General features: G+C 46.6%; 1 protein-coding gene across 5 annotated transcripts in view; it reads right to left on the bottom strand.

The window, feature by feature from the left end:
• The window catches only part of FEZ1 (fasciculation and elongation protein zeta 1), a 107,009-nt gene that overhangs the window by 38,540 nt on the left and 49,388 nt on the right, over positions 1–19,081 (bottom strand). For 4 of the 5 annotated variants that reach the window (XM_073603568.1, XM_073603569.1, XM_073603564.1 and 1 more), the window contains exon 4: positions 10,360–10,446. The exons of the other annotated variant lie outside the window; for it this stretch is intronic. In XM_073603568.1, coding sequence (XP_073459669.1) covers positions 10,360–10,446 — 87 coding nt within the window. The remainder of the gene's footprint in view (positions 1–10,359; positions 10,447–19,081) is intronic. 5 annotated transcript variants of the gene reach the window in all.

Raw genomic sequence — 19,081 nt, 5'->3', positions numbered from 1 at the left:
AGCGATTGTAAAGGAAAATTACCTTCATATAGAGAAGCACTAAAGAGCTGAGTGGCCATTTATTCTGCTGATGAAGTCTTTCTTTCCATTTACTGTTTTAGGCAGCATTACATTACGTTGAATGCACATAACTATACACTGCAATAATGTGATATGGTATGATTTGTGTAGCCAGTGCCAGGACAAGGTAATCTAGAGCCCAGGGCAAACATACCAAACTGCACCCCCAGCCCCCCCCCCCCCCCACACACACACACACACACACACACACACACACACACACACACACACACCCCAAGATGTATGACCATTATGTGTCAGCAAAAATCCCCCCACCAAAAAAAAATAAAATGGAGAAATGGAAATTTGATCCTCTTACGGGACTTTAAAGGGGACACCTACTCATGAGTAATAGAGTATAATAAAGAGTGTAATAGATGTAGGTATGATTGCAAAAGTTTAGGTGTTTATTGGGGTAAGGATTCGGGTAAATTAGGGGTACAATAGATGAGGCATAAGGTACAGGATACAAGTTACAAACATGGAAACATGGCAATACAGCATGCAAAAGATCCACAATCATGGGACTCCAGGTGTGTATGGAGCACACACCCAGAGAGTACCCGACGCGTTTCGAGATAAACTCTTCCTCAGGGGTGTCTGATAGGGATCAGCAAGCACAGAGGTATGTCTATAAATTAAAAAGACAATAATGAACAAGCTATACAATAATGTATGTACAACAAGGTCGGTAACATCATAGGATAGTGTAGCTATACTACTACAGAAGTATGATAATTTGTAAAAGGTGAGAAACAATTGAGGTACTGACCATATTATGTTGCTTGGAGGGCATGTATTGCTGCATTGTATCCAAAGAAGCACTCAAAAGAAAGGGGGGGTTGGTTTGTTGGGGGGATAAAAAGACACACCACTGGACTTCCACGGACCGCTCGCCCCCAGTCCACGTCAAGCCCGTGACACCCAAAACCCGGCGGGGCGGCCTGAGAGAGAGCTCCCCAGCAAAGGGCGCCACAGAGCCACCGTAGGGAAGAGTAATTCTAAGTGTGCTCCAATCTGTAGAGGGTCAAAAGGGTGAGAGGGGAATGTTACCACCAGGTAGGGAGGTGTGTCCCGGGGGGATGGATTATAGAAAAGCCTTTAGAAAGTCCCGGGGGGTTTTTCTATAATCCATCCCCCCGGGACACACCTCCCTACCTGGTGGTAACATTCCCCTCTCACCCTTTTGACCCTCTACAGATTGGAGCACACTTAGAATTACTCTTCTCTACGGTGGCTCTGTGGCGCCCTTTGCTGGGGAGCTCTCTCTCAGGCCGGCCCGCCGGGTTTTGGGTGTCACGGGCTTGACGTGGACTGGGGGCAAGCGGTCTGTGGAAGTCCAGTGGTGTGTCTTTTTATCCCCCCAACAAACCAACCCCCCCTTTCTTTTGAGTGCTTCTTTGGATACAATGCAGCAATACATGCCCTCCAAGCAACACAATATGGTCAGTACCTCAAATGTTTCTCACCTTGTACAAATTACCATAGTTCTGTAGTAGTATAGCTACACTATCCTATGATGTTACCGACCTTGTTGTACATACATTATTGTATAGCTTGTTCATTATTGTCTTTTTAATTTATAGACATACCTCTGTGCTTGCTGATCCCTATCAGACACCCCTGAGGAAGAGTTTATCTCAAAACGCGTCGGGTACTCTCTGGGTGTGTGCTCCATACACACCTGGAGTCCCATGATTGTGGATCTTTTGCATGCTGTATTGCCATGTTTCCATGTTTGTAACTTGTATCCTGTACCTTATGCCTCATCTATTGTACCCCTAATTTACCCGAATCCTTACCCCAATAAACACCTAAACATTTGCAATCATACCTACATCTATTACACTCTTTATTATACTCTATTACTCATGAGTAGGTGTCCCCTTTAAAGTCCCGTAAGAGGATCAAATTTCCATTTCTCCCTGAATTTTGGGATGTGGGTCCACCTCACTCAAATAGACCAACATCGCACCACCACCCCATATTGAAAAAAAAAAAAAAGAGCACCAATCTGCATGCTTACCCCCTAAACATAAATTCCCCCTCGTCCCAGTACAAATCCGCCCCCCTGCTAAAATCCCCACTGCCAGCACAAATCCTTGCCCCCTCATCCCCGACCAAGCTAAAAATCCTCCCTCTCACTTAATCCTCCCAACACAAATCACCTCCTAGCGCAAATTCTCTTCCCCTCACATTTCCCTTCCAAGCACAAGTCTTCTCCCCCCCAAACTTCCCCTCCAAGCACAAATCATCCCCAATCATCCCTACTAGCACAAATCCCCCGCACAAAAAAAAAAAAATCACCCCTCTCAGTGCAAATTATCTACCCCTTACATATCCCCTCCAAGTACAAATCCTCTCCCCCCAAACTTCCCCTCCTAGCACAAATCATCCCCAATCATCCCTACTAGCACAAATCCCCCACAAAAAAAAATCACCCCTCTCAGTGCAAATTCTCTACCCCTTACATATCCCCTCCAAGTACAAATCCTCTCCCCCCAAACTTTCCCTCCTAGCACAAATCATCCCCAATCATCCCTACTAGCACAAATCCCCCCCCCCAAAAAAATCCCCTCCTAGCACAAATCCTCCACCTAGTGCAAATTCTTTACCCCTCAAATTTCCCCTCCTAGCACAAATCCCCCCCCCCCAAACTTCCCCCCCTAGCACAAATCATCCCCAATCATCCCATCTGGCACAAATCCCCCTTAAAAAAAATAAATTCCTCTCCTAGCACAAATTCCCTTCCCCCCACTACCATATCACTACCAGCACAACCCCCCCCTCCAAATCCCCCTCTTAGCACAAATCCTCTTTACCCCATTCCCCCTCCCAACACAAATCCCCCCAAATCACCATTCCTAGCACCCCTCCTAATTTCCCCTCCTAGAACAATTCCTATCCTCTGCCACCCTCCAACTTCCCCCTCCCAATACAAATTCCCCCCCCCCCCCCAAATCACATGATACCACAGTGCCCAGGGCAGCCGCCCCTTCTGCCCACCCCGTCCCGGCCCTGTGTGTAGCTCAAGAACAATTTTAAGCCCCTTGAGCTGCTGAGGAATGACAGATCCCCCAGCACGCGCATGTCGCTACCTCTGCAGGCCTTGTTTTATTTATGTTTTCAGTAGATATTTTACTACGTAATAGTGTTTTATTTTTGGGTTTAAATGGAGGGACAATCTGGTGGTGACCATTCCACGCGTCCTGATGATGCATCCTTTTTTTTAGAGCCCTGAGGGCAGCACAGAGGATCTGTAGAGAATGAAACCTCCTGCACTGTCAGTGTGAGACAAAAAAACAAATATCAAGCTTGCGGCTGACGGGTAAACACAGACTTGATGTGATATATGTCTTGAGACTCTTACGAATTGGTTTCCATAGCAACAACCATCTCGAGAACCATGCACACTGAGATGCATTGACGCACACTGTCACCTGACCGGGCAGGCAGCCTTGAACCCCCCCGGCTTCTCTGTCTTCATCAGCACACCGGGTGAACCTGGAGCACCGGCTCGTTACTATAAGACTGCCGGCGTAAGTGACAACCTCAATGATGGCTTCATAGTGGTGATGTTAAGGAGGTCACACATATCAGACAATTCAAAAAGCGCAGGGTGTTACTGAATGATGTGGTAAAAGCAAAATCAACAAAGACTGCCCGGATATTACATAACACCTTCTCCATGTTATACAGCTTAATCTTTTCTCTGCCAGCGCCGCTTTCGCGTTTTTTTGCAAATGTTTAAAAAAACATTTTAGCCCTGAAGATTATGCAAAACTACAAACATTATATATTTTCGATAAGCAGGCACCCTAGAGAATAAAATAATGGTAGTTCCAATTTGTTTATGTTACACATGTAGCACCATCTACCTAGGTAGGTACTAGAAGTTAGGATTTTTGTAGTACATGTAAATTTAGGCAGGCCTAGCTGGAAGCTAGGCCTGTTTGTTTTGATCTGTGTGGGTTTGGGAGTGGCTCAGAGTAGCAGCTGGGACTAGATTATGCAAAACTACAAACATTATATATTTTCGATAAGCAGACACCCTAGAGAATAAAATAATGGTAGTTCCAATTTGTTATGTTACACATGTAGCACCATCTACCTAGGTAGGTGCTAGAAGTTAGGATTGCTGTAGTACATGTAAATTTAGGCAGGCCTAGCTGGAAGCTAGGCCTGTTTGTTTTGACCTGTGTGGGCTGGGAGTGGCTTAGAGTAGCAGCTCAGCTGTGCATCACTCCACTGTCACCTCCCTCTTTCTTCTAGAGGATTCTAGAAGAAGAGAAGGTGAAGAGGGGTGGAGCTGTCTGGGGTGTCTCGGGGAGTAGGGTTGCCACCTGTCCGGGATTCACCCAGTCAGGGTTTGGAATTATGTGTTCGGGTTTCAGTCTGCCTGAAACCCGGACACATTATTCAGATTGGGCTGTGGCTCCCCAAGTAACTGAGATAGTCACACAAAAATCTGTTACCATCCGGGAGCTGCAGGCCGCTGTCTGGGGGCAGGTTTGGCATCAATTTAGCACTGGGGGGGGGGCGATGATTTCAGCAAGAGCAGTTTGGCCACATCCACTGTTTGCCACAGTGCGCTGCATTACCACTCTCTTTGGGGCACCCAAAGATGCCCCAGGTCTTTTATAATCCTATAATGTATACTATGAAAAAAAATGTGCCCTGTGCCGCTAAAGTGTTCGGGTTTGGCTTGAAGAAAAGGTGGCAACCCTATCAGGGAGCCCTGACCAATCCCCAGCTAGGATTGGCAGGGGGCAGGTCTCCTTGAAAAACCCAGAAAGAAGGGGAGGAGAGCGGATTTGTGTCTCTCTCTCCCCCCCCCCCCCCAGCCACCCGCCATGTGGGTCCCAGCCCACAGATGGGCAAGCGGATCATGGGGGGCGCTGGTAGCAGGGGGTGTGTGTGAGCAATCGGCAGCAGCGCAGCTGATTAGTGCTGGGTTTAGTTGGGGGGGGGTTTCTGCTTAGACATGATGCACATTGGAGGGGGGCGCAGTTTGTCATCTTCACCCTGGGTGCTAGATGACCTTATCCCAGCACTGCCCTCACTGCACGCAAGGCACTCATCAGGTCTCATCCCCCCACACAACACATACAGTAGCTGAGATGGGAGATTCCCTTACAGACACAGCCTCAATCTGCACAATGTGCAGCTGGCTGCTATGTTGCAGTTCTGAACTGTGAAATTCCCAGGTCAGAATGGCAGCTGCCATAGCCAGCTACACACTGTGCAGATTGAGGCTGTGTCTGTAAGGGAATCTGATCGAAGCTATGTGCTGTGTGGGGAGGAAGAGATCTGCTCAGTGCCCAGCCAGCAATGTCCCTGTCCTCTTTGCTGACAACTGTCTTCTGTCCTGCTGACCCCTGTCTGTTGCCCTGCTGAGCCCCTGTACCCTGCTCTGTTGACTCTTGTACACTGCCCCGCTGACCCCTGTCCTGTGCACTGCTGACCCCCTATCCTCTGCTGGCCCTCTTTCCTCTACCCTTGCGACCCCTGTTCTCTGAAATACTTTTCCTGTCCTCTGCTCTGAGGACCCCTATCCACCATATTGATGACCCCTGTACATAGCCCTGGTCCCCTTTCCTTTGCCCCGCAGACTCCCTTTCCCCTGCCCTGCTGAGCCCTGTCCACTGCCCTAATAACCCCTGTTCTCTACCCTACTGACCCCTGTCATCTGCTCTGTTGACCACTGTTCAATGCATTGCTATCCCCTATGATCTGCCCTACTTACCCACTGTACACTACCCTACCAACTCTTGTACACTCCCCTGCTGACCTCCTATCCTCTGCCCTGCTGACCCCTATCCTCTGCCCTGCTGACCCCTATCCTCTGCCTTATTGACCTCCTGTACACTCCCCTGCTGACTTCCCATTGTCTGCCCTGCTGACCCCCTGTACACTGCCCAGCTGACCCACTACACATTGCCCTGCTGCCCCCTGTCCTCTGCCCTGCAAACGAATGGCCTCTGTACACTACCTTACAAACTGCTGACCCTACCCCCTGCCCTGCTGAACCCCTGTACACTGTCCCACTGACTCCTATACACTGCCCTGCTGACCTTGCAATAATGTTTTTCACTTAAAGTGGAAGCAAAAACTAAATTTCCTGCATCTATAGGCACCACAGATCTAACACTAACCTCTCTATCCCTGTAAAGAAAAAAACAGTATACATGCCTTTTTGGAAGCCGATCTGACCCAATCTCCAGCGGCAGAAGCTCTGCAGGGGACACGGTCGACAACGGCTGTGAAATGAATGTGAAGTGACGTCACCCATAGACTATATGGGGCTTCCGTTGTCGTCTGTCTCCTCTGCACCCGCCTTTTAAAATGAAGCCGCGGCTGACAGCTCAGTGTGGGATCCGGATGGAGCGGGTCAGATCCAAAAAGGTATATACTATGTATACTGATTTTTTCTTTACAGGGATAGACATGGACTTTCACTTTATACAGAATTAAACCCTGATATTAAAAAATTAAACAGACAGGCTCTTTATTGCAAAAAGAGACATGCAATGTCTTTTCTGTGATACTACCTACCTGCTCACAGTGTTCTGTATATTGTACAATGAGCTGCGCATGCATAGCTCAGTTTACATTCCGGCACAGTGCCTGTGTGGCGGGATGACTGGCAAATCAAGATGACCAAAGATCAATATGCTGATTTAATGCTGGAGGAGGATGCATGGGCACTTGATTTCCACTATCCCGAGTTTCGACCCCCCCCCCCCCCCCCACTTTTTTTTTTAACCTGTTGCAGTCCAATCAGATGGGAGATGATCCAGGGAGTAACCAAGTACCAAAGTGATCTAGCCGTAAAATGTGGCAGAGTGTGCAGAGATCGGCTTGTCCATAATTGAAAGTCATTTTGGCAGGTAAAACAGCAAACATGTTGTATAAGAATTTCAACTGCATAGCCAGTTTCTTTTGAACCCGGAAAGAGTAAAGCACTCCTTTGATCTATGATTTGTTTGGGGCATTTACTTTTCTATACAATAAAGTCTCAATCCCACAATGCAGATCCCCGTGTTGGCGTACATACACCAAGACATCACACAAGTTGGGACAAGCATACCAATTTGCTAAGTCATTCCACAAGTGTTGGTCCTTGCAGCAGAACTCGGTCTAGTCATAACGGCTAAAAGGAAGCCAAATGTTCTTCACAAAGCATGACAATGAAAACAATGAACAATCTGCCTCTATTCATCGTTGTATAATACATTTATCAAACATGTCTGAATGCTGAGCAATAGAAGAGGAACAAAAATCTCTTGGCGAGAGAACTTCCTATCGTTATATAGAGGTATGCGTGTAATGCTCATTTAAAATAACACCCTGAGGAAGATTAAACCAATACTGCTGACCCCAGCAGGCAGAAAACAATTGTTTTTTCTGTGCTCTGTTCACACCATGCAGGTGCGCAGCATAAAAATGCAGCATATGGTATATATGCTGCATTTTTATGCAACACGCAAACAAGGCATTACAGCACACACACAGTAGCACCTTGCAATGCGCTGTTGTACATAAAGTTGAATGGACCATTTGTTAAAAAGTTAAAAAAGAGAAATTGTAAACCACTGAGATGCATTATTACCAGTGGCGTCCGGTGGTAATTTTTTTTTGATGGGGCGGCAAACAGTAACCCCCCACCTGGTGATGGCTTTCCCTTCCCCTGTTCTCCAAGGGCATTGCGGTGGCTTCCGTTTCCTCCCTCCTCCTCGGTGGCCAATTGGGACTCTTCTCTTTTTGGCCAATTGGAAAACTGGTCTCAGACCTGCTTCTGATTGGCCCAATTGAGGATCAGTGTTTCAATAGTGAATATTCATTCGCTGTTGTAACACCTGGGTGGGCTCATGGCTTAATGCTCTGCTCCACGAGCCCACCGTATTTTGAAGCCTATTAGAGCCTATGGCTCTAATCAGGTGCTACAAAAAAACCACCCCGCCGCTGTAATTCAAGGGGCCTGACACATGAATAGGGGGTGGCCATGACGATCAGGGATAGATTCATTCATAGCATGAGCTCTATCTATTCATATAGGGGGTGGCGTGGACAGAGGGGGCGGCGCACAGGCACCCCTAATGGACAGGCCACCACTGTAAATTACCATGCATTACAGCGCAGGTGCACAACCCACAGCAGTGGGCCAGCTTTATGCACAGCAAACACATACCCGCAGGTGTTAAGGAACCCAAAATGTAGTCTATATCAAGAATTCCACCAGTTTCTTAAAACTCTTAAAGGGACAATATCTGTGAGCACCCCGAACTCACTCATCCATGTCTTTATGGACCTTGCTTTGTGCACTGGTGCGCAGTCGTGTTGGAACAGGAAGGGGTCATCCCCAAACTGTTCCCACAAAGTTGGGAGCATAAAATTGTCCAAAATGTCTCGGTATGCTGACACCTTAAGAGTTCCCTTCACTGTCCTTAAAGTTTGGGAGCCATGGTTTTTGTATTCCTTCCCCGAACTCCCTCTGGCTTGTATGGAGTGACTCTGACTGGTTTCCTGGATGATCCCGGGTCCCTCTTTCCCTTCTCCCCCTTCCCCACTTTCTCTTTTTCTCCCCCTCTCTTTCTTATTTCTCTCTGTTTTTCTTCTCTTACCAGGGCTCTAATGAAGGGCTCTAATGACGCAAACACACGAGCGGACTTTCCGTCAGAGTAGACTCTGATGGTCTTTCCGATGGAGTTCCGACGGAGTTCCGCTGAAACGGACTTGCCTACACACGATCACATCAAAGTCCGATCGTTTAGAACGCGATGACGTACAACGAGACTAGAAAAAGGAAGTTCAATAGCCAGTAGCCAATAGCTGCCCTTGCGTCCTTTTTGGTCTAACAGACTAGCATACAGGCAAGCGTTTTTTTTCGATAGGGGTTGAGTCCATCGGAAAGACTTGAAATATGTTCTATTTCTAGGTCCGTCAGAATTTTCGAAAGAAAAAGTCCGCTGAAGCCCACACGCGATCGGAATGTCTGACGGAATTATTCTGTCGGACCTTTTCTGCCGGAAAGTCCGGTCGTGTGTGCTAACAGAGACCCAAGACAATCTTAATGCAGAGTTGTCCTGGTTATTCCTGCAATTATGGGGGTTACCCTAAATTACGTATGTTGCACTCAGGATTTCTGTGACTGTTAAATAGGAGGCTGCCTCTCCTCGGTTTATGTTGTATTTCCTTTTGTTGTTTTTGTCTCTTATGCACCAGTTCTAGCCCCTGCGTGCTTTTGACATTGTTGTATGTTTAACACTACTTCTGCAATAAAAACTTATTGAACCAGAAGAGTTCCCTTGGGAGTTCCCTAAGGGGCCAAGCCCAATCCCTGAAAAACAACCCCACACCATAATCCCCCCTCCACTAAAATTATTTCGAACAGTGCACAAAGCAAGGTCCATAAAGACATGGATGAGCGAGTTTGGGGTGGAGGAACTTGACTGGCCTGCACCTGAAAAGCTGTTATAGCTGCAAAGGGTGGGCCAACTCAATATTGAACCCTACAGACTAATGGCCCATACACACGGTCGGATTTTCCGATGGAAAATGTCCGATCGGAGCGTGTTGTCGGAAATTCCGACCGTGTGTGGGCTCCATCTGACATTTTCCATCAGATTTTCCGACACACAAAGTTGGAGAGCAGGAGATACAATTTTCCGATAACAAAATCCGTTGTCGGAAATTCCGATCGTGTGTACACAAATCCGACGGACAAGGGACGCATGCTCAGAATAAATAAAGAGATGAAAGCTATTAGCCACTGCCCCGTTTATAGTCCCGACGTACGTGTTTTACGTCACCGCGTTTAGAACGATCGGATTTTCCGACAACTTTGTGTGACCGTGTGTATGCAAGACAAGTTTGAGCCAACATCCGTCGGAAAAAATCCTAGGATTTTGTTGTCGGAATGTCCGAACAAAGTCCAACCGTGTGTACGGGGCATAAGACTGGGATGCCATTAAAGTTCACGTGCGTGTAATGGCAGTGTATATTTACTACATATATATATATATATATATATATATATATATATATATATATTCTTTTTAATACAATGGGGCCTCAGTTTGAAAACAAGTTCACAGAAAGTATCGGACTTGTCCACATCAACTGGCTTCCATTTTGCTATGGTAAATCAGACAATAAAAACTCTAATATAATTGTTGGGTTGCTACATATAATAATCTTCTTTTCCCGACCACTGACAGATCAGCTCGGTAAATTTCCATGATTAAACACAAACTTAATTCTTTCACAAAGCCGAAAATTAAAGTGACAACTCATTACCTGGTCTGCCGTTAACAATGGCTCCTCGTTAATCCCCGAATCATTTTCACTCTTTTCATTCAGCTCCTCCTCCTCCTTCTCATGGAACTGGAATGAGATGAGGGAACCGTTTTGTTCAGTGGCTCCAAGTGTTCATCGCACAACAATCCTCAGTACAACAGAGCTATTGTCTACACCCGAAAACCATCATTTAGAGAAAAACAAGATTTTGCACAGATTTTTTTATCTTCCTTGTATGTTATGTTAGCTTATAAAACAAAGTGATAGGTCAGAGCTGTGTGATGCACAGTCTGATACATTGTAACATTATAGGGAAGATTTATATCTGATTCAGAAGAAAATACACAAAAAACTACAATATTATAGACTCATGCCACTCATAATTTATTACTGGCAACAATGTGCAACCTGTGTTCCTTCAACTGCCAAAAACTAGTCCCAGCATGCCATGAAAGGCAATGATGAGATGAGAATTGTACAGTGGGGGGAAAAAATATTTGACCCCCCCTGCTGATTTTGTACGTTTGCCCACTGAAAATAAATGATCAGACTATAATTTTAATTGTAGGTTTAGTTTAACAGTGAGAGACAGAACAACAACAAAAATGTCCAGACCAACGCATTGCAAAAAAGTTATAAATTGATTTGCATTTTAATGAGTGAAATAAGTATTTGATTCCCTATCAATCAGCAAGATTTCCGGCTCCCAGGTGTCTTCTATATAGGTAACAGACTGAGATTAGGAGCACTCCTAAAGGGAGTGCTCCTAATCTCAGCTTGTTACCTGTATAAAAGACACCTGTCCACAGAAGCAATCAGTTAATCAGATTCCAAACTCTCCACCATGGCCAAGACCAAAGAGCTGTCCAAGGATGTCAGGGACAAGATTGTAGACCTACACAAGGCTGGAATGGGCTACAAGACCATCGCCAAGCAACTTGGCGAGAGGGTGACAACAGTTGGTGCATTTATTTACTAATGGAAGAAACACAAAATAACTGTCAATCTCCCTCAGTCTGGAGCTTCATGCAAGATCTCACATTGTGAAGCTTCAATGATCATAAGAACAGTGAGGAATCAGCTCAGAACTGGGCGAAAGTGTTGTTGTCAGATGAGACCAAAATTGAGCTCTTTGGCATCAACTCAACTCGCCGTGTTTGGAGGAGGAGGAATGCTGCCTATGACCCCAAGAACACCATCCCCACTGTCAAACATGGAGGAGGAAACATTATGCTTTTGGGTTTTTTTCTTCTTCCAAGGGGACAGGACAACTTCACCACATCTAAGGGATGATGGACAGGGCCATGTACCATCAAATCTTGGGTGGGAACCTCCTTGTCGTGGATGAGTATTCCAGCATGACAATGACCCAAAATGCACAACCAAGGCAACAAAGGAGTGACTCAAGAAGAACCACATTAAGGTCCTGGAGTGGCCTAGCCAGTCTCCAGACCTTAATCCCATAGAAAATATGTGGAGGGAGCTGAAGTTTCGAGCTACCAAATGTCAGCCTGGAAACCTTAATGACTTGGAGAGGATCTGCAAAGAGGAGTGGGACAAAATCCCTCCTGAGACGTGTGCAAACCTGGTGGCCAACTACATGAAACATCTGACCTCTGTGATTGCCAACAAGGGTTTAGCCACCAAGTACTAAGTCATTGTGACCTAGGAAATGTGTGTGTGCCGCTCAGGCTCGGTGGTAAGGGGTATGTAATCAATGCTTCCGCAGTCGCCGCTAGAGTGCTGACAGGGGATGGAACCCATCCTGGTTCCTGTAAGGCTTCAGAAAACAATGGGGTGGCCCCTAAAAGTGTCCTGGAGTGGTGAGTAGAGTGGCAACCTCAGCCTGGCCTGGTTGGAGTCCAGGCTGAGGTTGCCACTCTACTCACCACTCCAGAACACCTAGATGTGCGACTTTTAGGGGCCACCCCATTGTTTTCTGAAGTATTAAGTCATGTTTTGTGAACGGGTCAAATACTTATTTCACTTCTTAAAATGCAAATAATTTTAAAATGCGTTTTTCTGGATATTTTTGTTGTTATATTGTCTATCACTGTTAAAATAAACCTACCATTAAAATTATAGACTTATCATTTCTTTGTCAGTGGGCAAACTTATAAAATCAGCAGGGGATCAAATACTTTTTTCTCCTCACTGTGTATCTGCTGGTGAACCCCAGGTTGACAGACACTTATATTAATTATTATAAGAATCAGAGTGTCCCCCCTATAACAGGGCTATTGAATTAAGAATCATGGAGGTCCAATCAGTAAAATTTCCTTCCAACAAAGGTCCTCCTTTACATCACAGTCCCCCACTACACACCAGTTTCCCCTTCACAGCGGTGTCCTCAGCCCTCCTTCACATTAGCGTTCTGAACCACCCTTAACATTACGCACCCCCTATATTGACAGCAGTGTCCTCAACCTCCCTTCAGAACAACCCCCCCCATAGCCATGTCCTCTGCCCTCCTTCATATCACCCCCCACAGTAGTGTCCCCCTCTGCACCCTTCACATCATATCTCATAGTAGTGTGCTCTGCCCCCCTTTACATCGCATTCCCCCCACAGTAGTGTCCTCTGCCTCCTTCACCCCCCTCAGCAATGCCGCACAGCACTGTCCCCCTTCACATCCCCCCTCCACAGCAGAGGCCCCCTTTAAATCACTCCCCTACAGTAGTGCTCTCTGTCCTCTTCACATCAACCCCCCCCACCTACACAGTAGTGCTCTCTGCCCCCTTGCTACCTTCACATTGACCATCACTGTAGTGCTCTCTGCCCCACTTGCATCACCCCCCCCCCCACAGCAGTGTCCTCTACCCCTTTACATCACCCCCACATTAGTGTCCTCTGCCCCCCCCCCCCACATCACCCCACCCTCCCAACTCCCAACCCCAACCCCAACTCCTGCTTTACACAGGTATACAGAGTGGAGATCAGGAGGCAGGACAGTTCTGGACAGAGAGTGGGAGGTACAGCAGAACTGGATGGAGGGTGGGAGTTGCTGGAGTTAACCCTTAATATTAACAAGCTGGTGATTGGTTGCAAGGCCCACCCTGCATCCTAGCAACCAATCACATGCTGGTTAACTTTGAAAGTTAACTCGAGCAGCTCCCACTCCTGCCCTCCGTCCAGTGCTGCTGTGCCTCCCACTCTCTGATCTGTGGTAAAAATCACAGCAGTGGGGGCTGGGGGAATAAGGTGGCTTCCAAATGGTGTGACTGCAGTGGTTAGGATGGGACAGGGACTCAGTCCGGATCACGGTCCGCCATTTAGTGATGCCTGCCCTATAACTTCAAATTGCTCTTAATGGCTACAAGTATACACTAATCAGCCATAACATCATGACGACCCACCTAATTTTGAGTAGGTCCCCTTTTGCTGTGGTATGTGGTACCAAGCCATCAGTAGCAGATCCTTTAAGTCCTGTATGTTGCAAGGTGGGACATCCATGGATTGGACATCCCATAGTGCATGCTGGTGCCATCTCCTCCCCATGTAAACAATGCACACACACAGGGCCAGCCACATGATGTAAAAGTCTCATGATGTGATTCATCAGACTAGGCCACCTTCTTCCATTGCCCTGTAGTCCAGTTCTGATGCTCACAGGCCCATTGTAGGTGCTTTTGACTGTAGACACGGGTCATCATTGGCACCCCGACCGCTGAGCTATAGTAGCTCTTCTGTTGGATCACACTACAGGGGCCAGCCTTCACTTACCACGTGCATAAATAAGCCTTGGCTGCCCATGACCCAGTTGTAAGTTTGCCAGTTTTCATGCCTAAGACTGCTTTTAGTCTAGTAGTAGAAATAGGTTCTGACCACTGCAGAGCAGGAGCATTCCACAAGAGCTGCAGTTTTTGGGTTGCTCTGACCCAGTTGTCTAACCATTACAATTTGGCCCTTAAGTTGCTCAAATCCTTTCGCTTGCCCATTTTTTTCTGCTTTTTTTTCTGCTTTCAACAGAAAGTTGCCAGGGGCGGCCCCTGACAACATTCCTTTTTGGACAAAACACGTAGGGTGGAGCCTGGGATCTGGTGTCATGTTGCTACACGTGTGGACGGGGACCATTTTTTGGGTCGGAAACATCCGTCTGTTTTACCTTATGACACGCTTGTATTATGAGTATATGAGTATTCTGATTTATCTGGAAAAAACTTTTATAATGGTTTGAAATACTGCACCATGAGGAGCTGTGTGCTCTTGTTTTAATGCCTGAGACCTGTGGAATTACCATCCTTGGGGGATGTACAGGATCCATTTCCACGTTACCTGAGAGGAGAGAAGACCAGCCTGTGGATTAACATTGTGTCTGTTTGACCACCTATAACTGTCAGGGCTGGGCTCAGCCCTTCCTTCTCTGAGCTGGCCGCTCAGCTGTCGCCTAATTGCCAGCTCCTATCTCTCCACAGTTACTCAGCTGTTGATATCCTGCCCTGTCTACTTAATCCGTCCAGCCCAAAGCATCTCTGCCTTCGCCTTGGTCAACATCACAGAGACATTCTTCTGTGTTCCTGTTTAAAGACTTGCTTTGCTGACAACCCTTCTGGCTTCAGATCCTACATTGATCCCTGACTTCTGGCTTGGCTGACTATCCGTTCCGGTTACTGAACTTTGGCTATGTTTTCACTACGTTTGTTCTTTTTACTTTTATTATTAAAGTGTGATTTAACTGTACTTCTGTCTCGGTCTGATTTCATGGTTTCTGACAATAACCTAGTGGTCCATACTTTGGGGCAAGAGACCCGGTGTGCTGGTGTTTTATGGAAGACATACTACTACTCAGTCTGACTGATTATACACCTCGGGTGACTCCTAAGATATAATGGACTTTTTTGTGTGTGGCCACTTTTGAACTTCTATGTTTCATTTGATTTTTAGCGCTGCATATTTTTTCCGTTGTAACAAGATAATCAATGTAATTTACTTTACATGTGCTCAGAATGTTATAGCTGATCTGTGTATGTTTATCTCATTTTAAGAATGAATGAATGTAAAGTATCCCCTTTTTTAACTCTGCTCAGCATTAATGTGATTTCATGATCCGATTCAGCGTCTTCCAGTAAAAGGTTTTTGTTTGCAAGGTCAGCGTGCAAGAAACATCCGGCTCTTACACGAGAAACTCTGCTCATTACATCCCATTTGTAGAATTCCCCCTAGAACTGTGAGAGTGCCTGAGAGAGCAATCCAGAGAGAGGCGGCAATAAACAACATCTACATTATGCAAAAATGACTGCTAATACACCTGAGCAATGGACTGATGTCTTATGAGGATACATTTAAAAAGCTGGATCTTTTCTCTTTAAGTCATGGAAGAGAATCATTTTTTTCTGTGTACCTGAATCTGTTCCCACTAGGAGGCCAGCAGCAGCGCCGCTGATAAGGCAGTACAGCCAGCCCTCCTGTACTGGGCCCAGGCTCCATCACTTCAAAAGGGGGGGCCCAGGCACCTGCTAAGCAGGAGGGCCGGCTGTACTGTCTTATTGCAAACACCGATCCTCTTTTGTCTTCCACTGCAGAGCTGCCAGCGTCTCCTCCTCTCCCTCCCTCTGGCTGCACTGCAAGGGGATTGGTTCTTGCACATGCACCCCTTCCATCTGCTGTCCGGGCCCCCTGTGAGCCCTTTTTTTACAGGGGGATGTAATTTACTGGCCCCTTCCTTCCCTGAATGAACACAGCGAGCGATCGGTACCAATCACTCCTGTGTCCATTCATCACTGAAGCCTAGTACAGAGTGCTTCCTATTCTTTCATCTGTGCAGCTAAGGCTGTAGAGCAGGGATCTCAAACTGGCGGCCCTCCAGCTGTTGTGAAACTACAAGTCCCATGAGGCATTGCAAGGCTGACAGTTACAAGCATGACTCCCACTGGCAGAGGCATGATGGGAGTTGTAGTTTCACAACAGCTGGATGGCCACCAGTTTGAGACCCCTGCGTAAAGAAAGGCACTGATAAATCTATCTCCTCAGTTACTTTCGGCCCAGGGGGGAACCTGTCAGGTAGGCTGTATGGGGCCCTGTGATTTTGTGATCTCTAACAGCAGCCCCGGCCAGCAGCATTAAATTAGTCATAAACGTAATTTTATACATTTCGCTTTGGCCAAAAGTCTCTGAAAAGACAGTTGCAGCTACAGTATAAGAGCAATAACACACTTATAGTGCTGATCCCATGGTTGGGTTCCTGGGAAGTCTTAGTTCAGCCTTCTACCTTTCAAAAAATAAATCGCCAAGAGAGTTCATGTACTGGAACTGATATATCAACACCACTAGAGAAGTGCCCAATAGAAGATAAGATAGTACCTCCACCTCTGTACACACTGCTGCTTACAGGAAGTGAATGATCTCCTATTACGGGAGATCAAATGCGCTTATGGCTTATTCCCCCGCCTCGGGTCTATATACAATGCGCCACTGTTCCCAGCGTTATAACCATACAAACAGCCTCAAGTGGAGATATATTCCGTAGGTCCTCATAAAAATACATAGAAGGCTAGCATAGTGTAAATCCTAATTTATTGGGTACAAATAAGGGCAAGATTGCACTTACATTTCTGAAGTTAAAAAACAGCTTATTTAAGAATCGAGCCGGCTGGCTTTCGATAGCAGCACGTTGCTTCTGGGATCTGCGTACGTTTCGTTACACACCTCACGTCGTCCTGGGGCCCTAGGACGACGTGAGGTGTGTGACGAAACGTACGTAGGGAGGAGCGACGTGCTGACGCCACCACGTGTATGCAGATTTGTGTTTCACATATGTTATTTTCACTTTGATTATTTTCAACCAGCGCAACTTATTTTTTGAATTGCATGTTATTGTGTGTGTCTCACAAGAAGTTGCAGCAGGTTTATTTTAGGTTTCACAGGAACATATCTCATTTATTTTTTTACAGATAGCGCAGTAATTTATATTTTAAGCCTTCTACCTACCTAGGTAAGATTTTATTTAGCCCCCCTCCCCTCAGTGCAAAGAAATTACAGACATCAGCTTTGACAGCCGTTGTTAACCAGGGTTCTGGGGAACTTCCAAAGGTTGCCAGGGGTTTCTTGAGTTGTGGCTGATTGACCTTCTATTTGATGATGTCTGCATAGGTCCCGGGCCATCACCAACTAGTAAAGTCTGCAGCATGACACCAATGATCTTTTTTAGCTGTCTGTAAGGGTGGCACCCTGTCCACCACTGTAAAGGACATTCTTCCCATTGACCTCTGATGAAATGGTTTTAATAAGAGCTCCCCAAGACATTATTTTAGGGGTTCCTCTGGGGTAAAAAGGTTGAGAAAGGCTGGCCTAGACCTTCACTACTGCAGGGAACCTCTTTGCAAGACTTGCGGCAATGACTGAAACTGAATGTGAATGCGTGGGCGGAAAACATACACACAGCTTTTGGCAATGACTTGATGACAGGCCACACCGCTCTAGTGCCCGATTCCAATTATAATCCTAACATTGTGTGGGTTATATTTATCCAGCTAATGACAGCCCTATGAAATGTTTAGTCTGTCAAGGCGGTAGCAAACTGTTTAGCACACTTATTACTCTTTGTTAACAGTCTTGCATGCCATGTTGGCGTTTTAGGAGGTTTGCTAGTAAGGGTAGTGTGGTGGTTGTTTGTCCCGTCCTCCATGTTTCCCTCCTCGTTGGGCACCAAGCAAGGGTCACATGAGAGGTCTGACCCGGGGGGGGTTCTTCTGGGCTACATTAGCGACTTTGTTACGGGTCACTTTACTAAACACATGGGGTACCGTTGTGCTGTGTCATCTTCATCAATGCCCTGGAACAAGGCTGAGGCTGCCGTGGGGGAACACGCAACCTTAGGGCGGATCTCAACTGTTAAAGATGAACGTACGCCATGTACACTGACACCATATCTGTTCTCCAGTTAATTCTTGGTTCCCCGTGACAATGTACACCTTCTCTGTAATCTGGATTTTGAAAGGACATGCTGAGCCAATGTCCACATCCACCTGTCCAGTGTTTTCCACTACTAATTCCTAGTAGCGGAGTGGGACCCACCGTGCACTCAACTTAACTCTTAAACCTCTGTACAGAATGGGAACCTCTGTGGTGCAATCGGCTCCCGTTGCTCTGGAAGACAGAGTATTTGACTGGGGCGCCAATCCCTTTCCCATATTCGTCCCAAGTGATTGGAGCAGTACACATCCCATCCAACACAAGCACCAGCACTAGTAAGAAGCTTCACCTTGGGGGTTCTAACCCCTCAAATGTAGATTTAGCCCTGTGATGGGTTGCTGCTGTGCCCTCAGCTCAGATTCCGGGATGATGCCAGGGACACGGCCATCCCGGGACAGCTTAGTAAAAAGCATGACTGTCCCGGCAAATACAGGATAGTTGGCAAGCATGATGCAATGCAAGATGATCATCGGGCCCCTATACACCTGGGACCCCTGGGCACTGCGGTGGGTGCCCATGCGTTAAGACGGCCCTGATGTAAAAATAATTATACACGTGAATTTAGTCGTAGTTGTGCATAAGACAGAAATTTCTCAATATACATCAATAGATTATAAAGCCATTGACTGAGGTTCACTAGGAAGTATTGATTTAAGGGATGAACATCACGCTAAGCAATTTACTGTTACAAAACACACTTTATAGATTACAGTAGACCTGGATGGGGTAAGTGCCGATCGATCAGCGAGTGAGCGAGCCGGCGACCCAGGGGGAGGTTGGTGTGGGTTGGCGGGCTGGAGTGACCGGGGGG

The sequence above is a fragment of the Aquarana catesbeiana genome, linkage group LG10 (genome assembly GCF_042186555.1).
Source record: "Aquarana catesbeiana isolate 2022-GZ linkage group LG10, ASM4218655v1, whole genome shotgun sequence".
Lineage (NCBI taxonomy): Eukaryota > Metazoa > Chordata > Amphibia > Anura > Ranidae > Aquarana > Aquarana catesbeiana.
Note: the sequence above shows the minus strand (reverse complement) of the source record. Positions and strands in the feature narration are given on the sequence as shown.